This window comes from Pogona vitticeps, chromosome 1 (assembly GCF_051106095.1).
Source record: "Pogona vitticeps strain Pit_001003342236 chromosome 1, PviZW2.1, whole genome shotgun sequence".
Taxonomy (NCBI): domain Eukaryota; kingdom Metazoa; phylum Chordata; class Lepidosauria; order Squamata; family Agamidae; genus Pogona; species Pogona vitticeps.
In genome coordinates, this window is record NC_135783.1 from 71,424,837 (window position 1) to 71,448,876 (window position 24,040).

General features: G+C 39.3%; 1 protein-coding gene across 1 annotated transcript in view; it reads left to right on the top strand.

Annotated features, from left to right (window-relative positions):
- The first annotated feature begins 1,364 nt into the window (after positions 1 to 1,364).
- NOX3 (NADPH oxidase 3) overlaps positions 1,365 to 24,040 on the top strand; it is a 39,434-nt gene continuing 16,758 nt past the window's right edge. Inside the window, exons 1-8 of the mRNA XM_020780007.3 lie at positions 1,365 to 1,445; positions 3,259 to 3,369; positions 4,318 to 4,402; positions 12,004 to 12,149; positions 14,460 to 14,641; positions 14,986 to 15,115; positions 22,628 to 22,720; positions 23,634 to 23,887. Coding sequence (XP_020635666.3) covers positions 1,365 to 1,445; positions 3,259 to 3,369; positions 4,318 to 4,402; positions 12,004 to 12,149; positions 14,460 to 14,641; positions 14,986 to 15,115; positions 22,628 to 22,720; positions 23,634 to 23,887 — 1,082 coding nt within the window. The remainder of the gene's footprint in view (positions 1,446 to 3,258; positions 3,370 to 4,317; positions 4,403 to 12,003; positions 12,150 to 14,459; positions 14,642 to 14,985; positions 15,116 to 22,627; positions 22,721 to 23,633; positions 23,888 to 24,040) is intronic.

Consider the following 24,040-nt stretch of genomic DNA (forward strand, 5'->3'; position numbering starts at 1 on the left):
GATTTCTCCATTGTCAATATTAATATTATGTAAAATTCATCTGTAGTCATAAATTAAATTAAAGACATATCTGTATTAAAGCAACAATTCTGCAGTTGAAAGTCTATAGAAACACTTTTATGGAACTTGCTTAAAATAGGTTTATAATGGATCAGAACCTGCCCAGGTTTGTATATGCTGCTTTAGAGTTATAGATGTGTATTTGAAAATACATTTTTAAATACATGCTTAACCTGCTGTCTGGATGGGCAACTCAAAGCCCTTATTCTCCTGGTATCATAATTCTTTCTTTTTTTAAACAGCACTCAGCCTGGATAGAAGAAGCCCCTGACTATCCTTCAAAACAGAGGAATATCCTCTGTGAAGCAGTACATTTAGCTACCCTGTTGTCCTCAAGAGTGGTGGAAGATAGGGTCTCAGTGCCAGTGTGGAAGGATGAATCAGCAGCCTTCTGCCTGTGGGTTTGAAGGGTTGGGATTGAATCTTTCTATTCTCCTCAGGAAACAAAATGTCTTAAGTCAGCTAAGGGGAACTTAAAAACTCTGGTACTTTGGTAAGAGCTCTGCCCATCATTCTTTTTATACTGCCCACAAATTAAATTCATATATAAAACCCCTTAATTTTTTTTCTTGCTACAAGCAAAGGTTATACCATGTGTGGTACTGCATTTGCTTATAAAGAGGAAAAACTGGAGTATATTTTAAAGGTGTTACTTCAAATAGTGTGGATAATTAAGTGGTGGGTTCACGGGTTAGGATAAAACTTTCATCCAAAATAATTTGGACAGAAACTGCCTATTAGTTTCTCCATCACAAACCATGTCCCCCTTGAAGATTGACATCTTGTAGGAAGTCCTTAATTAGAATATTCTAAGGCTGCTGAATCAGTGGGTTGATTATGCAGCAAGGGGATGATCCAGAGAATTCAATTCATTTTGCAAGGAAGCAGTGAATTGTTATTAGCACAGGACAATCAAGATGGTATATTGGATTTTGAATGAAAGCCTATCAGTCCTGTTATTTGTAAGTATCTATTTCATAATCGAGACACTGATTCTGATTAAATTTATGATTTTTGTGGGAAGTCTCAGATCTTTCGTAAGTCTTTCACTCTTGCCTTTTCAATCTACGAAATATGCACAAAGCCTTCCTTGTTAAGACATTCATCAAGTAGAATAAAGTGGGGTTTTTCCCCTCAAAAATATTGGGTAGACTTTTGTTAATTGTACTTTGTAGTCCTTTTCTGCAATCTCTTTTTTCTACCTGGTAGAAAAACAGAAATTTCTCAAAATGCCTTAGTACAATATTGAAAAAAAAATCAGTGACTAAGTCAACTTCCTTCTGTCCTAGGTACTGTGGTTGGGAATGAATGTATATTTGTTTATTGACACCTACATCTGGTATGAAGATGATGATGCCTATCTTTATACAAGGGTAATGCTGGGTGTAAGTAAATGTTTGTCAAATGCCTCCACATTTACTTAGCTGTTGATCCACACTGTTATGCACACCTCCACCCAACAGATTTGCATGACATTCTGGTATAATTTTCCCCCAAACCAAATGCTACACTACTCATTTAACAAGATGTACAGAAGAATTTGGTTGTTCAAGAAATTGCTTTTTTAAAACTGCTTTCCTCTTTTATTTGTTTTATTTTTGTGACCTAAGTACATATTGGTTGAAATCCAATTGGTGCCACTCTGCCAGACATGAAGGGTGATGCTGTCATCACATAGCAATGTTAATCTTTATTTCAATTTAATTTAAAGCTTCCTACCAATCTTCTTCCCTTCCCACCCCCCACCTAGGTTCTGGGACTCCTTAGGGATCCCCTTTGCCCTGGGGAAGCTTTTGGAGTCTTTGGATTGGGGGAGAGCCTTTAATATTTGAAAATCACCACTAGCAATCTAGTGGCATTTTTCTGATATGAAAGGCTTTCCACCCTCCATCCCAAGGCTTCCAAAAGCTTCCTGAGGGCAAAAGGGAAGCTTAGGGAGCTTTGGACCCTGAAGCGGGGGTGGTGGTTGTGTTTTGTTATGTGCCTTCAAGTTGGAACTTATTTATAGCAACTTATATTAAAAGCAACTATAGGCCTTTTATGGTAAGTGTGATATTTAAGCATGGCTTTACCAGTCACACACCTCCAGTGAGTTTTCCATGGCTGTGTGGGGATTCAAACCCAGGCCTCCAAAGTCTCTTATTTTAGCCACTATATCACACTGAGTGTAGGGTTAAATGATATTAAAAATAAAGATTAGCATCACCAGGTGATGATTTCATCATTGTTTAATCCTGGCAGAGGTGTGCCACAGGATTTCAGGCTATGTGTATATATCGGGGGGGGGGGGGGGGGTGTTGCCAGACATAAGATGCTTTTTTAAAAAAGAAGAAGCACCCATAGTTTACTGAATATCCCACACCCAAAAGAATGTTAAGTGATATAAATTAAACTATTTGCGACACGAGCGTTATGTCATACTGGCTCCACCATCACAGCGTGCTTCATAACACTGTAGTTGTGCAGTGGTTTCTGAAAGAGTTTTGGGATCAAACACTGTGATTTTTAAAGAAACCCTCATCTGATATATATTTTTTGGAGAAACTCTGCACATCTCTCCTTTGGCACCATTCAATTTACTTCCAGCAAAAAATTAAATAAAATTTACTCATAACAATTTTTGCTCACAAAAAAATTATAAATGCAAAAAAGCCTCAAAACATTATTTTATATTGATGCCATAGTATGAAATTTGAAAATAAAAGAAATCATTTAGACTGGCATGTAAATGTTCATTACGCGGATCTCACAAATCTCATGCAGGACCTTTTGGGATTTTTCCATGCCTTCTACAGGGAAAATGCACCCTGCCTTCAGATTTAGGGACCTAATGCATGGTTTGGCATATTTTAATATATTATTTGGGGAAGCACATCTTAAGAGCATTTTTCCAAGATGTTTTCCTACCTAAATGGAGAATAAATCTGCGCCTTCAACCAATGAACAGGTCCAACATTTAAAAGTCTTGTTATGTCCCACAGAAACCAATTCCAGGAATAATTACCTTCAGATTACATCTCCCAGAATCCCCGAACCATTTGGCTCCATCTCCTGACTTTACTTGCATCCTTTTTGGAGGGCAGTTAATCTTGGACACACAAGTAAATCAAATTATGACTGCTTTGGCAGATCGGACTATTTCTCAGCGCTTATTCTTTTCTTCTCACATCTGTATTGCTTTTGTCCTTCCCTCTATAGTCCACACTTGCCTGGGCAAGAGCTTCTGCCACTTGCCTCAACTTTAACTGCCTGCTAATCCTCTTACCAGTCAGCAGGAACCTTGTTTCTTTCTTAAGGGGAACAAATTTCGTAAGTACTTGTTGAACGACTCTTGCTTTTTAACTGCTGTTGATATGTTTGATATAGAGATATAAAGAAGAAAATCCTACACTTGGAAAAGTAACTTTTTTGAACTACAGTTCTCAGAATCCTTCCAGTCAGCATGACTATTGTTTATGCTGCCGGAGTGATTATGAAAACTGAAGTCAACAACAACAACTTTCCCAGGCTGTGATAAAAGATGTTTAGTGTAAATATGTATTTTACAAGCAAAACACTCTGCTTCCTGTGGTACTGTATGGATATGAAAACAGTATATCTGAGCATCATTTTTTAAAAAGAAAACCACAAATTAGTTGACCCTTTCTTTGTCTAATTCATTGTACAACTTTCTGCATAATAATTTCTATACACCAGTTTTTAACCTTTTGCACTATTGGTCTACTGACACACAATCATTACATATTTTGCTGCAGTTAATAGAATGGAATATTTTAACTTTCCAAACACCTTGATTTCAGCCTGTGTTGAGACAGAACAATATACTGTACTGTATTCCCATTTATTTCTATGGTCGTAGCTGAGGTCCGAACTCATGCACTCCCAATTATCTCTTCTCTTTTAACTCATCTTGAAATAACTTGAAAACTTATGCTTTCATTTTTAATAATCACATTTTAGCCTTATGCACAAAGCTGGACAAACTATAGATAGCCTTAGGTATCATTGACTGAGCCACACCTGCTACAGTTTACTAAGCATGGTTTATTCAAACATGCCATAATTAAGATCAATACAGTATAAGCTTCTGGTCTTCTCTCATGGCTGTACCAGTGGGGAGGAAGAGAAATAGCATTTCTGAGCCCGTGGTTCATTCCTGTAATGGTAAGCTATATTTTATTGTTATGGCTAAATATAGCCTCAGAGTAATGAAACTGAGTGAAGATGAATTTAAAATAGATTTTTCTTCTCATCAAGTGTTGCAGAAGAATACTCAGGAGACAACTAGACAAGAACATCACATTTCACAAGACTGTTGCTTATGGAATAGCTGTAAATGCAAGTAAGTTTTTAAACTTTATGCATGCAATCAGGCTTCCTTGCTGCTGTGTGACTATACAAGTCATACATTTTTATTTTGTTTCTATTGTTCACATATTCAAAGCACATCATGTGCCTGTAGATGCTGGCTTATGCCACAGGTAGGTCAAGGCTCCATGTGTTTCTTGGATAAATCAGCCTTGGCCAGCATTGAAGGGGATACTTTTGGAGAGCCACATATTCCTTGGACATAACTGGAATCCAGATGCATGTAAATGAAAATTAAAATAATGTGGGGAAATCTCTGTGTATCCTTCTTTTCGAACACAAACCCTGTTGAATGCCAGTAGAGTGGAAAACTTGACCAATATCACTCTGGACTATGTCCTCACCACAGTTTTAGTGCAGACTGTTGGCATGAAGGCAAATGGCATTGTTCATGAAACAGGAGGTGTCACCTCCACTAGACAACACTTTTGGTGTCTTTATTATGGTACTGTTGTCTCACATAAGGTTGACTTGGAAGGATTTGCTATTCTTCAGACCAGTACTTTTCTACTAGGTTTTGCACCCTTTTTTCTCTGTACCCAAGGAGAGACAGAGATTCTTGTAAATAAAACAGAAATCAAATGCACAAGGACTACTGAAATGATAGGCTGAACAGCTCAAATGTTCTGCCTAGCAGTTGTTGGTGATACTTGACATCAACAAGTAATATGGAATAACTCCAATGTGGCCCAGTTCCCACCAGGATCAATCAACTGCATTTTTGTTCTTTATTGTGTCTAAAACCTCAAAAGAGTACGGAATGCAGAGCATCTTACAATGCAGTGTAGTGGTATGCTTATCTATCATGCTCAGCAATTTATCAATTTACTTTCATCATAGGAATGGATTCCTGAAGAATGCACACTTTCTTCTCTTTTAATTAACAAGTTGTTCCAGGAAGAAAAATCCACTAATTCAATTGAGTTTTCTTATGTATCAAACCAAAGGTGTGTGAAACTAAAGAGTGCCCGTTGGGGGGGGGGGGTGTCTTCCTAGGATAAGTATCAGGAATGTTCAAAAAACAGATATTTGTCAGGTTTAGAGGAAGGGAATAAACACTTCAATTCCCCTTTCCCACCTGCTGTGATGTCATTAATTATTGCCCAGTTGATAGTATATGCATTTGTTACAACAATCTATATGTTACATGCAAAGACAGAAGCCTTATTTAGTCATTATTAACATGTTCACACTGTACCTACAGTAGGGGGAAACCTCCATTTACTTTCGCATTATCTGAAAAGAGGAAACTGTTTTATTCATGTAGGCTCTCCACAAGAGCCAAAACCTTCATATACAGTATATTCTTCCTTTGAAGAATTGATTTATTAAAATTGTGTGTGCTAAACCAGGCAAGGAAAGGGAGAGTGCCCTAGTTCTGACTTTTCTGTCACTTTAACCATGCAAAAATGTGTGTGTGTGTACATATATACACATACACACACACACACACATATATGTGTGTGTGTGTGTGTATACACACACATATATATATACATTTTTGCATGGTTAAAGTGACAGTAGAGAAGTCAGAACTAGGGCACTCTCCCTTCCCTTGCTTGAGGAGCACACACAGTTTTAATAAATCAGTTCTTCAAAGGGAAAAAAACCCCCTTCGGTTTATGAATGTGGGATAAGGTGAAATGGCCTAATGTTGCTGCATAATACCATGCCTGCTTTTTCAGTAGGAAAAGAGATGCCAAGCTTAAAACAGCAAAGAGCAGCCTGAATGTTGACAGCACCAATGACAGCAGTCAAGATGGTCTACACAGAATACCCTCTTGGGCTCACCATCATTTACAAAATGACACCAAGCAAGGGATAATCTTTTCATCAGATACACACTTCTCACAAAAACACAAAGCCTGGGCTGTTTTTTGACAAGTGTGAATGGTAGTCAGCACATTTATTGGTAGGATGAAAATGCATCAACAGAGGTCTCTAAAAAAGTGTTCATTTTTATGTTGTAATCCTATTTTTGTGTTTTACCTGTATTAGATTACTTTTAGCCACTTTATATGCTAAGTCAGGATGGGACTGTATTAAAATAAAATATCTAGTGAATATAACCATGGTTAAGGGCTCAAGAACAACTGTGGTTCATAAACTTCTTCCCTCTTCCCTCTAATGCAGAAGCCCTTTCACTGCCTCTTTTAGCCATTGTTCAGCATTGTACTAACACTGATATTGACCATAGTTTACCCTAAACCTTTTGCAGCCCTGTTGTAGCTTTTTGAACCATTCCTGCAATTTATATAAAAGATAGACATAAGAATCTTACTTTGCTATTGAGGTTTCTAGTTACATGTTCATCTTTGATATGACATAATACATTTGGCAATTGATCAGTTGTAATGGGAATACTAAAGTGGTTAATTAGAAGGCAAGGAACATCAGTGTACCTATTATCCCAGACAGGCATGCAGAAAGAGAGAGACATGACTTGTACTCTTCAATAACAGCTCTATATGCTTCACTGAGAACAAACACAGATTAATCAAGAATTATCAAGACTTAACTCTTGTTTAGGTTTCTTCTCCTTATTAAAGCATGGATAATGATCTGTAATTGCAGCTCATTCAGTACACCTCCCCCTCCCCCTCCCCAATAAAAGAACACAGCAATGAGCTAGATGGAAAATTATGGCATGGCATGCAACAGAAATGATGCTTATGGTGAATAGACATATATGTTTCCTAAACTGATTGCTGGACAATGAAGATCTATCTGTAACGCTGGGATTTATTCCAAGGCTTCTTGGAATAAATCATCTCCTCTTTAGCCTCCTCCACCCCTCAACGTTTGTAGGGCAGTTTCCTTCTGTGATCCTGAGAGGTGACAAGGACCTGCAGTTGGTTCAGATAAACATCTCTTACCATTTCTCTTTCTCAGAGAGGGTTTAAGATTTTAAGTCTGTTGTTGTATATTCATTTGAATCTGCTTGTAATTAGCTCCAGCTTTTTTTAAAAAAAAATACCTGTGGGAACTTCTGACGTGCTCTGAGGATTCTTAATTTGTCAGAGACTTTCCAGTACAGTATTTCTTTTCCTTTTATCATGCTTTGTAAAATTCTTCATAGAGACATTGACTCGGCAGGACAAGCTACTAGTATTTCAATATGGTACTGATGTTTCACTGTGTGTGTTTAGTCGTTTAGTCGTGTCCGACTCTTCGTGACCCCATGGACCAGAGCACGCCAGGCCCTCCTGTCTTCTACTGCCTCCCGGAGTTGTGTCAGGTTCATGTTGGTTGCTTCGCAGACACTGTCCAGCCATCTCATCCTCAGTCGTCCCCTTCTCCTCTTGCCATCACACCTTCCTAACATCAAGGTTTTTTCCAAGGACTCTTTTCTTCTCATGAGATGGCCAAAGTACTGGAGCCTCAGCTTCAGGATCTGTCCTTCAAGTGAGCATTCAGGGTTGATTTCCTTTAGAACTGATAGGTTTGTTCTCCTTGCAGTCCAGGGGATTCTCAAGAGCCTCCTCCAGCACCACAATTCAAAGGCATCAATTCTTCGGCGGTCTGCTTTCTTTATGGTCCAGCTCTCACTTCCGTACATCATGACAGGAAAGACCATAGCTTTGACTATTCGGACTTTTGTTGGCAAGGTGATGTCTCTGCTTTTCAAGATGCTGTCCAGATTTGTCATCGCTTTCCTCCCAAGAAGAAGGCGCCTTTTAATTTCAGGGCTGCTGTCTCCATCTGCAGTGATCATGGAGCCCAGGAAGATAAAATTTGACACTGCCTCCATATCTTCCCCTTCTATTTCCCAGGAGGTGATGGGACCAGTGGCCATGATCTTAGTTTTTTTGATGTTGAGTTTCAGACCGTTTTTTGCACTCTCCTCTTTCACTCTCATTACAAGGTTCTTTAATTCCTCCTCACTTTCTGCCATCAGAGTGGTATCATCTGCATATCGGAGGTTGTTGATATTTCTTCCGGCAATCTTAATTCCGGCTTGGGTTTCTTCCAGTCCAGCCTTCCGCATGATGTATTCTGCATATAAGTTAAATAAGCTGGGGGACAATATACAGCCTTGCCGTACTCCTTTCCCAATTTTGAACCACTCAGTTGTTCCATGACCAGTTCTAACTGTTGCTTCCTGTCCCACATATAGGTTTCTCAGGAGATGGATAAGGTGGTCAGGCACTCCCATTTCTTTAAGAACTTGCCATAGTTTGCTGTGGTCCACACAGTCAAAGGCTTTCGCATAGTCAATGAAGCAGAAGTAGATATTTTTCTGGAACTCTCTGGCTTTCTCCATAATCCAGCGCAAGTTAGCAATTTGGTCTCGAGTTCCTCTGCCTCTTCGGAATCCAGCTTGTACTTCTGGGAGTTCTCGGTCCACATACTGCTGAAGCCTACCTTGTAGGATTTTGAGCATAACCTTGCTAGCGTGTGAAATGAGTGCAATTGTACGGTAGTTGGAGCATTCTTTGGCACTGCCTTTCTTTGGGATTGGGATGTAGACTGATCTTTTCCAATCCTCTGGCCACTGTTGAGTTTTCCAAACTTGCTGGCATATTGAATGTAGCACCTTAACAGCATCATCTTTCAAGATTTTAAATAGTTCAACTGGAATGCCATCACCTCCACTGGCCTTGTTGTTAGCCAGGCTTTCTAAGGCCCACTTGACTTCGCTCTCCAGGATGTCTGGCTCAAGGTCAGCAACTACATTGTCTGGGTTGTCCGGGATATCCAAATCTTTCTGATATAATTCCTCTGTGTATTCTTGCCACCTCTTCTTGACGTCTTCTGCTTCTGTTAGGTCCCTCCCATTTTTGTCTTTTATCATGTTCATCTTCGCGCAAAATGTTCCTCTAATATGTCCAATTTTCCTGAACAGATCTCTGGTCTTTCCTTTTCTGTTATCTTCCTCTATTTCTTTGCATTGTTCATTTAAGAAGGCCCTCTTGTCTCTCCTTGCTATTCTTTGGAAGTCTGCATTCAAGTTTCTGTAACTTTCCCTATCTCCCTTGCATTTTGCTTCCCTTCTCCTCTCTGCTATTTCTAAGGCCTCGTTGGACAGCCACTTTGCTTTCTTGCATTTCCTTTTCTTTGGGATGGTTTTCGTTGCTGCCTCCTGGACAATGTTACGAGCCTCTATCCAAAGTTCTTCAGGCACTCTGTCCACCAAATCTAGTTCCTTAAATCTGTTCTTTACTTCCACTGTGTATTCATAAGGGATTTGGTTTAGATTATACCTGAGTGGCCCAGTGGTTTTTCCTAATCTCTTCAGTCTAAGCTTGAATTTTGCTATGAGAAGCTGATGATCAGAACCGCAGTCAGCTCCAGGTCTTGTTTTTGCTGACTGTATACAGCTTCTCCATCTTTGGCTGCAGAGAATATAATCAATCTGATTTCGATATTGCCCATCTGGTGATTTCCATGTATAGAGTCGCCTCTTGTGTTGTTGGAAAAGAGTGTTTGTGATGACCAGCTTATTCTCTTGACAAAACTCTATTAGCCTTTGTCCTGCTTCGTTCTGAACTCCAAGGCCAAACTTCCCTGTTGTTCCTTTTATCTCTTGGCTCCCTACTTTAGCATTCCAGTCCCCTAGAATGAGAAGAACATTCATTTCACTACTTTATCAATAACAGTGTATCAAGTAATCACATTTTCCACCTTTGGGGTCTCAGCTGAAACACAGCCCTTTTTTATTCCAATCTCAACAAAGGGCCATTTTGTTATATCAGAACCTGCCTTTTTGCTGGGGGTTTATCTCTCAAGATAATCATTTTAAAGTCCCTCATCCTTTTTTGCATTGATCCTTTCCCCATAGGTATTTTTCTGCTAACTTTGCTGTAAGAATTTCTTTCTTATAATTGAGCCTCCAGTTTCTCAGGATGTTGTTTCCTCATTGTTTCTATTTGGGTTAAAGCCCTGAATTTTATAATTTGGTCGCTCACTTCTAGTAATATGAACAGCCCCATACCCTCTAATTCCCTTTGTTCAGCACTGACCCAACACTGTAGTGGATACCTTAGCAAAGTGCAATGACTTATGATGCAATTTTATGGCAGTCTGTCTCAAAGGTGCCTAGGGAACCACAAATCTCTCTCAGTTGGTCTTCCTAAAGCTTACATAAACTTTCTTGCATACCCACAAGAAGATTCTCTAACTCACCAGCTTCTGATTCAATTCTAAGCAAGGCTTTTTTCCTGGGCTGTTACTTTCAAGAAGTTCTTATAGAAAAGTGCTCACCCAAGCTTGGTAGGTTAACCTGTTAGTGGACAAGGTCCTTTCAGTCAACCCTTGTCATTGATGGGATCAATGTTGCACTCTAGTCAAGGGAAATATGAAGAAATTGATGAGAACTTGATGAGCAGAGTGAAATAGCTACAAAACTCAACCCCTCAACTGTCCTGCAGTATGTGATGGGATCAACACTTTATTTCATTCCCAAATAAAGTTGCATTTAAATTCTTCCTGCATGGAGAAACTTCCTCACAGACAGCACCAGCAATTTCAGGTTTGTCTGTCATTTAATCTGGATTTCCACTGCACACCTAGAAGGACCAATTTGCAATTTAAATTAGGTGGGTGGAGTAAAAGCACACCTTTGTTTGTGAGGTGTAAGGTAAAAAATCAGCATAGCTGGAACTATCTAATCTGGCATAGATGGTGCCTTTGTTTGGGAGATAAATGTGATTCCTCCAGTCACTTAAAAAAAACACCACATCCTTAACTGTGCCTTCACAAAGGCAAAGTGCCTCTATGTTTTGTTATTTTTGTTTTGTTTTCAGCAAAACAGCACAAAAAAAGGCAGGAAGCATTAGGCAGCTAAAATGAATCCTTTCTAGAAGGGTGAGAAAGGAGAGGAAGCAGGAAGTGGAATAGGCTGGTTAGGTTTGTTTCTACTGGCAGATTAAAAGGTGGTGGTGAAAACTGAAAGACAATGCCCTCCAAATTTTCCTTGAGAACTCCAACTCCTCTCAGGAACATTAAATGTGGATTCAAACAATGATACATTGCAGGTTTGGGATGGGAAGGGGGGATATATATTGGCAGTACAGGATATGAATCCAAGCAGAATGAAAAAAATGTTTGTTCAGTCTCAGATTTTTCTGGATTTCCTCTTGGTTCTTATTTACAGGGGCAGTTACACAATAACCATTAGTAAATATAAGATGTGGGAGGATGGAGGCAATCTGAGCATAATTAAAGAAATAATTAAAGATTTACATCTGGGATTAAGCGTATGCAGTATTATCATTTTCTCCTGCAGAGCCAGAGTTAAAAAGAAAATAAAAACGGGATTTTCAATGGTAACCAAGCTATGTTTTTAATCACATCACTCATTACCAACCTTTGTTGCAAAAGGTAAATGCAAAACAAAACTGAAGCTACTGGATGCTGCTCTAGGAATGCAGGTCTACCAAATGGAGGCAAAATATGGCTCTCCAGATGTTGGGACTGTAACTGCTATTAGCCGGCATAGCCAATGATGAGGATGCTTGTTCCAATATGTGGAGGGCTGAACTTGGCCCACCTTGATTTAAGCAATCAGGCATCAATTGAAGATTCTCTATGTTGGCATATAGTACTCTTCATTGTATAATTCTATATTTACAGCCATTCATATCATCGCCCATTTGGTCAACATTGAACAGTATCATTTTAGCCAATCAAAACAAGCAGGAGAATTAAGCAACAAATTGTCTGGCATTGGCGAAAACCCTAACGAAAGTTACTTGAATCCAGTCAGGAACTATGACACAGTAAGTTGATTTTGTTATGGTTGTCCTTGTGTGTTTCTCATCGGACTTCATCCTTGCCATTAAAGACAGTCACATTTTGCATGTATACCTATTCTATGTCTGATGTCTCGTACACATTTAGAAGAACAGAGCTGTAAAAGTGTAAGTGTACATGAAAGGTGTTACTTTTTCCCATTGCAGTACTATTTCTATCTCTCATACAAAAGCACTGTCCATGGCACTTATGAGCAAACTACTTTCAAATTTTTCCTTTTTCCTGGTGTCAGGTACACACTTGTGCAAGTAGCTGCAGAGTTCTATCCAGTATTTCCTTTGACTTTTAATAAGTTCTGCTACAATCTCTAGCTCAATCTATATGAAGTGGGAAGAAGCCAAGGAGTAATAGTTATATTCCTACCTGAAATCACTAAAGAAATCTGTTCCCATCAGAATGAAAGAAAAGTGCGCCAGGAGAGGAAAAATTGAGTTATAATAATAATTAGGTGCCATCAAATAAATTCTGACTTACAGTGAGCCTTTTCAGAGTTTCAGCTCTAAGGATCAGTGAAACTAGTGTATGTGGTGGGGAGCTGGGGGGGGGGAATGTGTGACCCTCCAGATATTATTGGACTCTAGTTCCGATCATTCCAAACTACCATGTTGAATGGATAGAGCTCATGAGTTGTCCAACATCTGGAGGGCTCCTCACACCCCAGATAAATTTTTAAATTTTTTAATTGTTGTTTTTATAAAAGTGATTTGCTAGCATTCATCATTGCTTCAATTTTTATCCTCTCAATTCGCATAACACATTGTGTTTTTGTTACTTTTCAAATGGGTCACACGCTGTCCTTGCAACAATTTGTGCTCCTCCCTGGTCCCTCAAAAGCTCCCCCAGAAAAAAAAAGGATTTGATTTTTAACAAAAACAAAACAAAAATCAGTCTAATTATGCTTCTCAAGGCTTCAAAGAGAAAAAGGTCTCAAATCAGGGCCCTGGAGGTCCTTCTAAAGTCCCCATTTCCCCCAAATAAAATAAAATAAATTAAAATAAAAACCAGAAATGTAATCCATAAATTTCTACTACTTTTTTTCAGAGGCTCCTCGTCTTTAACATATATATGATAGGCAGGTACCATATGGTCTTCTGCAAACTAGAAACAGTTGGGCCTATGCATGCACTTCGTGTTTACCTTTTGGTTCAAATAAATAAAATAAAATACAGATCGGGGACATTTTGGGGCTCTCTAAGTTAACAAATAAACATTACTTGCTATGGAAAAGAACAACCACAATATCACCAATTGTATTAGGAAGGTGGCTCTTATGCAGCCACACTCAAGAGACCTTATGGAGCGAATGCTTGTTAGACCTGGACTCTTCACAATGCCAAACCCTTGTCTGATGATTTCAAGAAGCTGTCTGATGTGAACTTGAGTACATTATCTCAGGGTACATTATCCAAACTGATTGAGGACATTATCCAAACTGAATGCTGTCAAGTTTACATTCAGAGTACTGGCTGAAATCATGTTCCTTAGTACAGTAAATTGCAACTAAAGAAGGCTCATTGAATTCGTAGGGATTTGGTAAGTCAACCCCTTTGTAAATTGCATTGATTCAAGGATATATTGTAGTACTGACTTGGTACACTCAGCAATAGGATTTCAACCACTGGAGGACAGGAGGGCCTGGTGTGACAGGTCAGCTCTTTCATTTCCAACCACATTATTACTGTAGTGTCCAAAACAACTGATTCTACAATCCCATAATTTCTTATCTGCAAGTGGGCCCCACACTCAATGGGACTTACTTTTTAATAGATATCTATAAAGTAGATATACGTAGGTTTTCTACTAATAAATTCTTTTCTCCAAACATACTTCAGTGTAGCAAAAAAAGGTACTAGTATGATAAATCCTTATCGTAATTTCACAGAAGTAAATATATTGCATCTAACATTATTTATATAATTTTCTGGAACACAATTAAGTAGAAAAAAGTTTCCTAATTCAGTGACTGAAATCCTGTTTCAGAGCTCCACTTGTGTAACAGGAATGACATCATCGGCAGCAGCCTGTAATGCACACAATGCAGCAAAGTTATGTGTACCCTGAAGGAAGGCTTTAGTTTTTGACAGCCAGCCACTACTGATGGTGACATTCTTCGGGCATCCTGTTGGTACTCCACCCAATAGGTTTTTGGCCCCTGTGTGTGTATGGCGGGGGAGGGGAAGAGAGAATTTTCTTCATTTATATTTATTTTTAGGTTGAACTCATAGAATCAATTCAGTCTTCCCATAAACCATTTCATTCTTTTTTCTTCCCCCTAGAATACAATGGGTGAAATACTCACAACCATTGCTGGAACAACTGGTCTCCTAATTACTTTGTCATTAATTCTCATCATGACTTCATCAACAGAGATCATTACACGATCCTTCTATGAATTGTTCTGGTACACCCATCACCTATTCATTGTTTTCTTCATTGGCTTGGTTATTCATGGTACAGGGTGAGTAAGTGAAGTGACGTAACATTATTTCGAGTATCCACATTGTTAGGTTACACAGTCTAACACAGCAGCACAGAAATCCCCTCAGAGGAAGCTGAAGTGAGCACTGCCACCATCCTATTTCTTCCACAAACAAGCCCACAGATTTCCCCAGGATGCCACCGCTGTTTTAATTCCTTGGAAGAAAAATGTTGATAGAAAGGCTAAAGTTTTGCATTGAGCTGAGATGAATTTGCTTAAATTTTGACTTTCAGAGAGCCTTCCTGACTTTTTTAAAAAGTGAAAATAAAATGTAAACTATTACTTTAGCTCACCCTAGTTTTATATTTTGTATTTCTGTTCAGACAGCTTATCCGTGGTCAGACCACTCAGAGTCTGTTGCTGCACAATATCACATATTGCAAAGATCACTGCTCGGAATGGGGGATCTCAGCTCAGTGTCCCTTACCACAGTTCTCTGGCAATGACCCTGCGGTAAGAATGACCCTTGCATCTTAACTATCTTGTTGTTAAGGTAGCTTCTTTGCTTACAGGATTATGGAGGAATCCTGTATAAAATCCCAATGTGGAACCTATATAACAATTTCAGTTAATGGGTTAGTCCTGGTATACTAACCATGCCTTCCAAACTATTAGATAATTCCATTATATGGCCGCATGGCGCAAAATAAAAAATTTGATGGGGGATGTTGTCTTTTTTTTAAGTACCAAGAAGAGGAAAAAATCAGTAAAAGGCTTAGCAGAATGGGGAGTCAATGTTTTTTAAAAGGCAGCAAATCTACAGGAGGTAATTAATTAACCATCATATTTAGTATGTCAAATGCCTGAATTGCAACAATCTAAGATTTAAAACCATTTCCCCCGATTGCTGTTCACAAATGATAATAGGTATGCAGGGGAAGAGAACAGGAATAAAATACGCTGGCTGAAATCCAGTATTAAATCACAAATATAATAGGCCCACTATACCAGTGGGGATTAGATGAGTCAACACCTATGTAAGTTCTATTGATTCAATAGGCTACTTTAGTTCTGACTTACTACTGGATTTCAGCCATCATGTTAGAAAAAAACCCAAGGGAAAAATAAGTTTCTGTGTTGCAATAATTGTAATGGTAGACCTAAATGAGTTTTCACATTTGTCACCATCTTGCCTGTATATTAAGAAACCAGATAATGTGTCTCTATAAACATCAGCTCAGTTACAATGTCTCTGTACAAAAATCATTATTGTAATATAGACATTAGTTTTCTTCTAAAGCCATATACTGAAATTAATAAGCATAACATAAGCAGCTCAGCAGCGTTTTCTCCATACCCAAAGGAATGTGTTCAAGGTCTCTTTTGTTAGGTTTGGATTGTTTGCACAAAGCCAAGCTGAATTAAAACAAAAATCCACAATATCATAATTGATAGCTAATCTGACTTTTGCATGATGGTGACAATTCAAGTAGCAAAGGCATTTTAAAATTTATTTCAGTATAAACTCACCATTAAATAAGGGCAAATCAGAAGAGTTCTCTCCAGACTGTAGTGTGAACCCCATCTGGAAGGCACAGGGGACTTTGAAAACAGTAAAGCTCTAAAGTAGGAAAGGATCTGAACACGAGGCACTTTCTTTTCCTATCAGGTTACTGTTCACTTGTATTATATACTCATACACATCAGATGGTAAAGGGGGTAGGGATAGTACTGCACCTTTAGTGACACAGCATTCACAACTTTACTGGAGAAGAAGGACATTCAGGAAGAGCTGATGCTTTCCTGCGTATATTAATTTCAATCCCTAAGAAAGGAGATGCCATGGAATGCAGTAACTATAGGATTAAAGATGGGCACGAACTGCTGCTTTGGTGGTTTGCTTTACCAGTTGCGCAGCTGATTCACACTCATTCATAGAGCTGCCATACATCGGAGGTGACTTGATGACACATAACAATCTCTTAATCAATGCATCTCCCTTGATTCCTCTTTTGCTATTACTGTGACTTAGCTATGCCTATTATGGATCTTTGCACATGGCTGTTTATATTTAATCCTTTCAAATACATCTCGTTTACGAACATGAGATATTGCTTTTGTTGTTGTTATGTGTTATTCAAGTTGGAACTGACTTATAGCAACCTTAATTGGACTTTCAAGGTAAGTAAGAGATTTATAGGGACATGGTGGCGCTGTGGGTTAAACCGCAGAAGCCTCTGTGCTGCAGGGTCAGAAGACCAGCAGTCGTAAGATCGAATCCACGCAACGGAGTGAGCTCCCATTGCTTGTCCCAGCTCCTTGCCAACCTAGCAGTTCAAAAGCATGTAAATGTGAGTAGATAAATAGGTACCACCTCAGTGGGAAGATAATGGTGTTCCGTGTCTAGTTGCGCTGGCCACGTGACCACGGAAACTGTCTTCAGACAAATGCTGGCTCTATGGCTTGGAAATGGGGATGAGCAGCGCCCCCTAGAGTCAGACATGACTGGACTAAATGTCAAGGGGAACCTTTACCTAAGAGATTTAAGGAAGGGTTTTACTGGTTCCACACGCCCAGTGAGTCACCATTAGCTAAATGGGAATTTGAACCCAGGCCTTTCTGCATCCTAGTCCATCACTCTACCCAATACACTACACTGAGTATTCCATAATTCACAATTTAAAATGCCAAGAAATGATGTTGCCTTACAATGTTATGCCCACATTACCAACAGAAAAAAGGGGGGGCAAGCTTTCCACAGCAAAGGTCAGCACTGTGGATTTACAGATCTGGGAGATAGATTTCTTCTAGGCATTTGGCTCGCTTTGTGCCCCAAACATCCATCAGAGAGTATGCATCCTCTTTTGCAAGTCTCAGGGAATCCTTGCAAATCCCACAGTGCAGCAGGACACTACTTATACTGTTTGAAAAAGCAGCAGTACAGGAAAGTTATGGAGGTAGAGAGGGCTGCTTCTAACTCCTTCTGGCTTGGGGGATTTCACTCCCATAATTCTTCCTGGGGAGTTCTGTGCAAATTATAAGTGGAAGCCCTAGAATTCCATAAAGTCCCATCCCTAATAGCCATCCTGTGATATCCACCTATATAATAATCATTTCAGCTACTTCAAGCATGTATTTGTAATAAACAGACTGTTGGCTTCACAGAAGCATAGGAGTATCTCCTCTGCCTCATTTGTGAGTCCTGCAGAGAATCTTCCAACAATGTTTGGTTCTGCCGTATTTCCTGCTTTTACAATCTAGTTGTCTATGATTGTCAGCACATCCTGTTTTGCTGAGTTTTCTCTTGGAAACTCCTATAAAGCTTTTGATTTGTTCTTATTCAGCATCTGTAGCTGAAACATACACTTGAGTGGTGTATTGGCAGGCTTTCCATAAAGTCTTATTGATATGATTTGGTCAGGCTTTGCATTATAGACCTTAACTGCTTGTTTTGCCTCACTATTAGAACCACACATCCTGTTTCAACTTACATGCAATATTGCAATGTTTATACATCCCATATCTTGTTTTAAAATTTTGAACTTACCTCGATTCATATTTCTCGTATTGCATATTCCAGTTACATGGGACTTGCAGCCTTGGTCTTTCCTTTTGCCTTTGTGCACATCTGTAACTGAATATCCTTTCAACTTTAATCAAGTTACTTCATCAGCAACCATGTATTTGGATTTCTCCTTTGCTCTTCCCCAGTACCTGACCAATTGCCTTCTATCCCGAGAGTCTCATTTTCCAGCGCTATGTCTCCTTTTTGTTTAGGATTTACTCAGGATTTATGGTTTTCAAGATGCAAAACATTCAGAAGTATCTACTGCACAGTACTATGAAGAGTTGAGTGTCACTGATGATGTCTATGAAAGATCCTCCAGCAGTGTTACCTTTCACTACTGTTGCTGTATAATTGCTGGACTTCTCTGGTTCCACTTGACTATTGGAACTGTCATTTATCTTCTGTTGATGCAACCATTAAGTCTTGGAGAGGATGGATACATCTAAATCTGCTGTCTCAACTTATACCATTCTGCCTTGGGTGGCATTAATTGAAATCTGGACTCACAGTGGAATCTAGTCTCATGACAGCATTGTTCTTAGCTTCTCTGACACATTCCAACTGCCTCAGCATATTAAGGTGGGCATCCAAGGTGGGGACAAAGACAATAACAAATCAAAGCCAATGACAACAATGCTGGAAGCACTCTCCCAAACAAAAACACGTATTTCCATTAAAAGCATTAGTTCTGAAAGAGATATACATTTGTTTCAAAGTGCCCAAATTCAGAATCAAGCTTATATGTTAAGGGGAATGAATAGCAAAAACGTAACTTGCTAGACAAGGAATTGATAAAAACTATGCTTTATAGCTTTGTGTTATTGTTTTCCATCTCACTGTGTGTACAAAATATAAACGAAAAAGCAGCACTGCATAGATTTGACCTGGCTTTCTTCCTAATGATGCTAATCACTACTAAATAATCATTACTAACTCATCAATCATATTAAAACTGGCATTCCCGGTCCCTATCATCAGCCTGTCCAAAACCATTTAAAGCCAATGTTAATAAATTTGTCACCTTGACAAAAGGCAAGTGTCCTGGATATTAGGAATGAAGCTGTGGTCACTCAAAAGGCCATCAAAGTCTATTCATTTCCAACAAAAAGACACTTTAAAGATAACGCCTTCTACAGCTGCTTGCTAAAGGATCAAAGAAGCACATTTGAAAGCCTGTACTGAATTCTCAGGGAGGATATCAAATAGTTTAAAAAATCCTGCCAGCTTTTTCATGTCTGCGGAATACAAACAGAAAGGAGAACAGTCTCTTGCTTTTTTCTTTTCTTTAAAAAGTAATTAGGCTGATGGTTTACTTTTCACTTGCACACATTGTAGTGCCCTTTTTGGCTGGCCTACTAAAGGTATTATCTCATACAGATTTTGGATTTTGTCTTCCAGCCAGAGCAGCTATTTTTATTTCTGGCTGGTGACATTCCATGCCCAGTGCCATATATTCCATCTGCTGCACGACAATATTTTAAGACAAAGTGAATGCTGGACTTCCGCCTTGACGCTGCGACGAGACAGCAAGAGGAGGATGGAGCTCCGTCCCCTGGTCTGAATTCTGACTTGTTTGGGACCCCTTCATGGGGTTAAAACCACCCGGAAGAGGTGGTGAATTGGGGGGCGGGAAGCCTGTTGATCACAGGGGGAATGGCAGTTACCCATGTTTGATCTGGGAAACTCCCCAATCAACCAGCGGGTGGAAACAAGTAGCTGAACTAACTTGCTTGCAAGTCGTTGGCAGCCGGCAATTGAGAAGCGATAAATCAGCCTAATTAACTTCGTGTTACCACTGGGTGAGAAATATTTTTTAAAATGTATTGCTTTACTATCCCTGGATGAGACAATTCCAGAAATAGCATCTTCTATTCCCCAAAACTGACTGAGCAGCAGTGAATCTGGAGAGAAGAGGAGATGCAGGGAGACACAAGGAAAATAAATTGGATATTAATTAGACATTTAATTATACTTCAAGGAAGGAAGTTTGGTATTACTTTGTTGATATAAACTTAAGAATCTTTCTCCTGAAAACATCATTGGCAACAACTCTGGGAAACTAAAATTTGTTTATGCTACTTGTAACAGCTATCTAAGGTGTTGGCAAAAAGCAAAGCATCAGTGACCTTGAACACCTTATGCCTGTTTGGAATTCCCTTTCTTTTTGAGGATGGAACTGCAGATAAATTAACCCTAGAAAGCCTAATCAAGCCAAAGTGGAACTTCTAAACTGTATCAGTAACCCAGAGCAGGGAAAGTGAGGGAGCATAGCCTTGTGACATGGAAAATGAGAGAGAGAGTCCGGAAGTCTAAATTAAGAAGCCTGTGGGAGTTACACTTGGCCAATAGGCTGGAGGTTCTCCACCCATGTTTTAAGGGACCTTGCCATGCAATCCTGTGGTGCTACCTTATGGCCTGTGTTTTCACAGCCAAACATTTCCAGAGGATAGCGAACTCAGTCTCTAGGAAAACCAGCCAAGTGTTGTGATACCTTTAGGACTCCAGTCCATGAAAGCTTACATCATAACAAACCTGTGAAGTTTTTAAGGTGCTATAAAAATTGTTGCTGTTTTTCCTTCTGTCACTAAGATGATGTCCCAAGTAAGGGGATGATCAAATGAGCATATAGCTCCCAATTTAGTTTGCTTTTGGTGTGGTTTGGTTCACTCTATTTTCTGGCAACCACATGAGTTTTAAGTAAGAGCACTCTATCCTGTCCCTTTTATGAGCTCCTTTCTGGAACAGCATTAGAGCTTAAGTGGTGTGTGTGTGTGTGTGTTTTGGTGTGATTGGGATCACTCATGATTATCCTGTTCTACGGCCTGTGTGGCTGTTGTACTTTGAGCTGAAGAGAATTACCATTTAATATATATGGTCAGCTAAGTAGCTTTGATCAATAAGATGATCAGTATATATGATCATGAACTGCAATTATCAGCTGTAATATTTTGAAGACTAAGCACCTTAATGTCATAGATCAGCTAAGTGTAATTATTGACATAAAACACCCTAATCAGCTAAATGAAAGGAGGTAGTTTCAGCATAACAGAACTTTTGGGTCAGTTTCTGGCCAATAAACGTACACTAGAAAACTTGTTAACTTAACAGCAAAAAGTAAAATGGAAAATTGTGACCAAAAATAGGAAGTAGCAGATCTGGAGGTCATAAATATGTACTCTTCCAGTCAAATTGGGTATGTGTGCAGAAGAAGGTTCATTCAATCTTAGAGTGTACCTGTCTGCTAAGTACATGGGCTTCTCCCTCCTTCATGATAGCTGCCCTGAGACTTTCCCTTTGCAGGACTGGGATCAGCCTGTGGAGAGAGAGATGTGTGAAACTTTAAGATCCAGCAACCACCAATTACCAGGGTCCTTTCACAATTCTCTCCTCCCATCTGGCTTTTACCTTTAAAAGCCTAAACAGTTTCAGGGCAGCTACCATGAAGAGCAGGGAGGTTCAACAGAAAGTCTCACCCCAAGATTGGGGTGTGTGGGGCAGGTGCAACAGTCACAGGTCATCTACGTTGAAGGAGTGTCTCCCCCACATCTACACGGGCCCCAACGTGAGCATTCTAGGTTTTGAGATTTTTTTTCCTATGTGAAGACTGGATTTCCTCACACTTCCCTTAAACCATTTCCCTGAGATGTGGCAACCCTCCTCTTCATACTGCCTCCTCAAACAGTTGATCTGTGTGTTTAAAATTCACCATGCCAATCAACTGTTTGGTGAGTGTCAAAGTCATTGCTGGTGTTTTGGAGGATACATTAGAACCCCTGCACTCCAAAAGGGCCCACCTCCTTTTAAATAATTTTGTCACCCTGATCTAATGTCCATGGATGTTAGATGGAGTAACAATTTTAATTGGAAAGTTATATATAAAAAGAAAAAGGAATAATCTTCATGAGCCTGAGGGTCATGTAGGCAGTCTTTCCTATGTGGTAATAAGCTCTGGTAAGCTTACGTCTATCTCAATCAAGCCCTTGAGCCTTAGAAAGTGAGAGCAATACCATTGGGTTGAATGATCCATCAAGCCTATTCAATTATTTAACTAGGGTCAAACTGTGAAGAGCTTGGGTGGACTAAGAATAGCTCCTAGGAAAGCCCAAACAAATAATCAGTAGGGAAGTATCTTTTTCAAAGTCTGTCTTCCCCTAGAGAAGAGGGACTATTGCAGGTTTTCATCAGTTATGAGGACACAGAAGAATCAGTTGGCCAGTTAATCTAGTCTGAACTGGGTTTTTTTTAATCCCCTGATTAAATATTTTCCTTCCACTAGCATCCCTCATCACAGTGTTTACAATATCCAAAATATAAGCGTATAGAAACCAGTTATATTCTAATCCATGGGAGGTTTACAGCATCCTCTTTATTAGCTGTGGAATATTTGGACTAGGGCATCTAATTTAAAAGTTACATACGTTTTTTCCCCCATATTATTTTTATGTGATCCCCAGCAGGCTTGGAAGTGGGTCCTGGGTCCTATGGTATTGTACATCTGTGAAAGAATAATTAGGTTTTGGAGATTTCAGCAACAGGTTGTCGTTACAAAGGTTTGTATTTAATATACACTTTATTTGTTTCAGAATAAAAATGTAGAATTATTTTGCTTCATGGGTAGAAATGCCCATATCCTATCTTGTTTGGTATATTCTGTGGTCTGTAAAAAATTATGCACCTTCTACATTTGAAGTTGAATGGACCACATTATTCCAGTCAATGAAACTGTCTGGTTTTCCTAATTAGGTGAAATTAACTGTAGCACCCAAAAGACACAAGGATTATCTCAGGGTAGCTGGTACTTCCTCCCACTAATTCTATTACCTGAGGAAGGGAACTAAAATGTGCATAAGGTAACTTATTTAAAATTCAGGATGAGTTGTTCTGTTTTTAACCATCATGTCTGCAAAACAGTAAAATCATTCTGTTTCCTGAAGAGCAGCTGCTGTTCAAGTGATGGCCAAGATAGGCTTTGAAACACAATGGCTAGTAAGGGAGGTTTCTAGTGAAACAATTGACAGCCACTGCGTTATTGGAAGCTACCTTATACTAAGTTTAAATTATTGGCATATCTAGTGTGCTATTGCAATGCTGACTGGCAGTAGCTTTCCATTGTTCAGAATGTGTTCTTTCCTAGCTCAACCTGGAGATCCCTCCTATTCCCTGGTAATCTCCCATTCAAATACAGTACTGGACTGGGTCAGTCCTGCTTAACGTCTGAAATCAGACATGATTGATATGTTCTCAATCCCCTTAACCTCTGTTTTGACCTGTGATAAGTACATATTAAGTAAAAAATTGTAAGATCTAATTTATAATCACAGCTAAAACAATATGGTACAATTAAAAATCTTTATTTAAGAGAGAAATACTGTGGGCCTTTGGCTGCATATACATCCCTCTTTTTTGCCTGATCTTTGGACAGGACAAATACAGCAAACTGTTTGTTGTTCAATTGTGACTTAGGTGGTGTCTCATTCATCGGGAGTTCTGGAGCTTCATATGAAAAAACAGGGTTTCAAAATGGAGGCTGGCCAGTACATCTTCCTCCAGTGCCCTGCTGTATCCCAGCTGGAGTGGCACCCTTTCACTCTCACTTCAGCCCCTGAAGATGACTTCTTTAGTGTACATGTAAGGTCAGTTGGCGATTGGACAGAAGCCCTTTTCAGAGCCTTTGGAGCAGAGGAAAAAACCTTCAAGGAGCTGTGGAAGCTGCCAAGGTTCGAAAACTAATTGCAGTGTTGCAAACATGTCATTTTGTTTTTGATTAACTTTCAGATTTGTGAAGCTTTTTTGCATATCAAAACAGAGTATAAATTATAATTATAGATGTACTAAAATACGCAGTCTTAACTGACAGGGGAAGAACATAT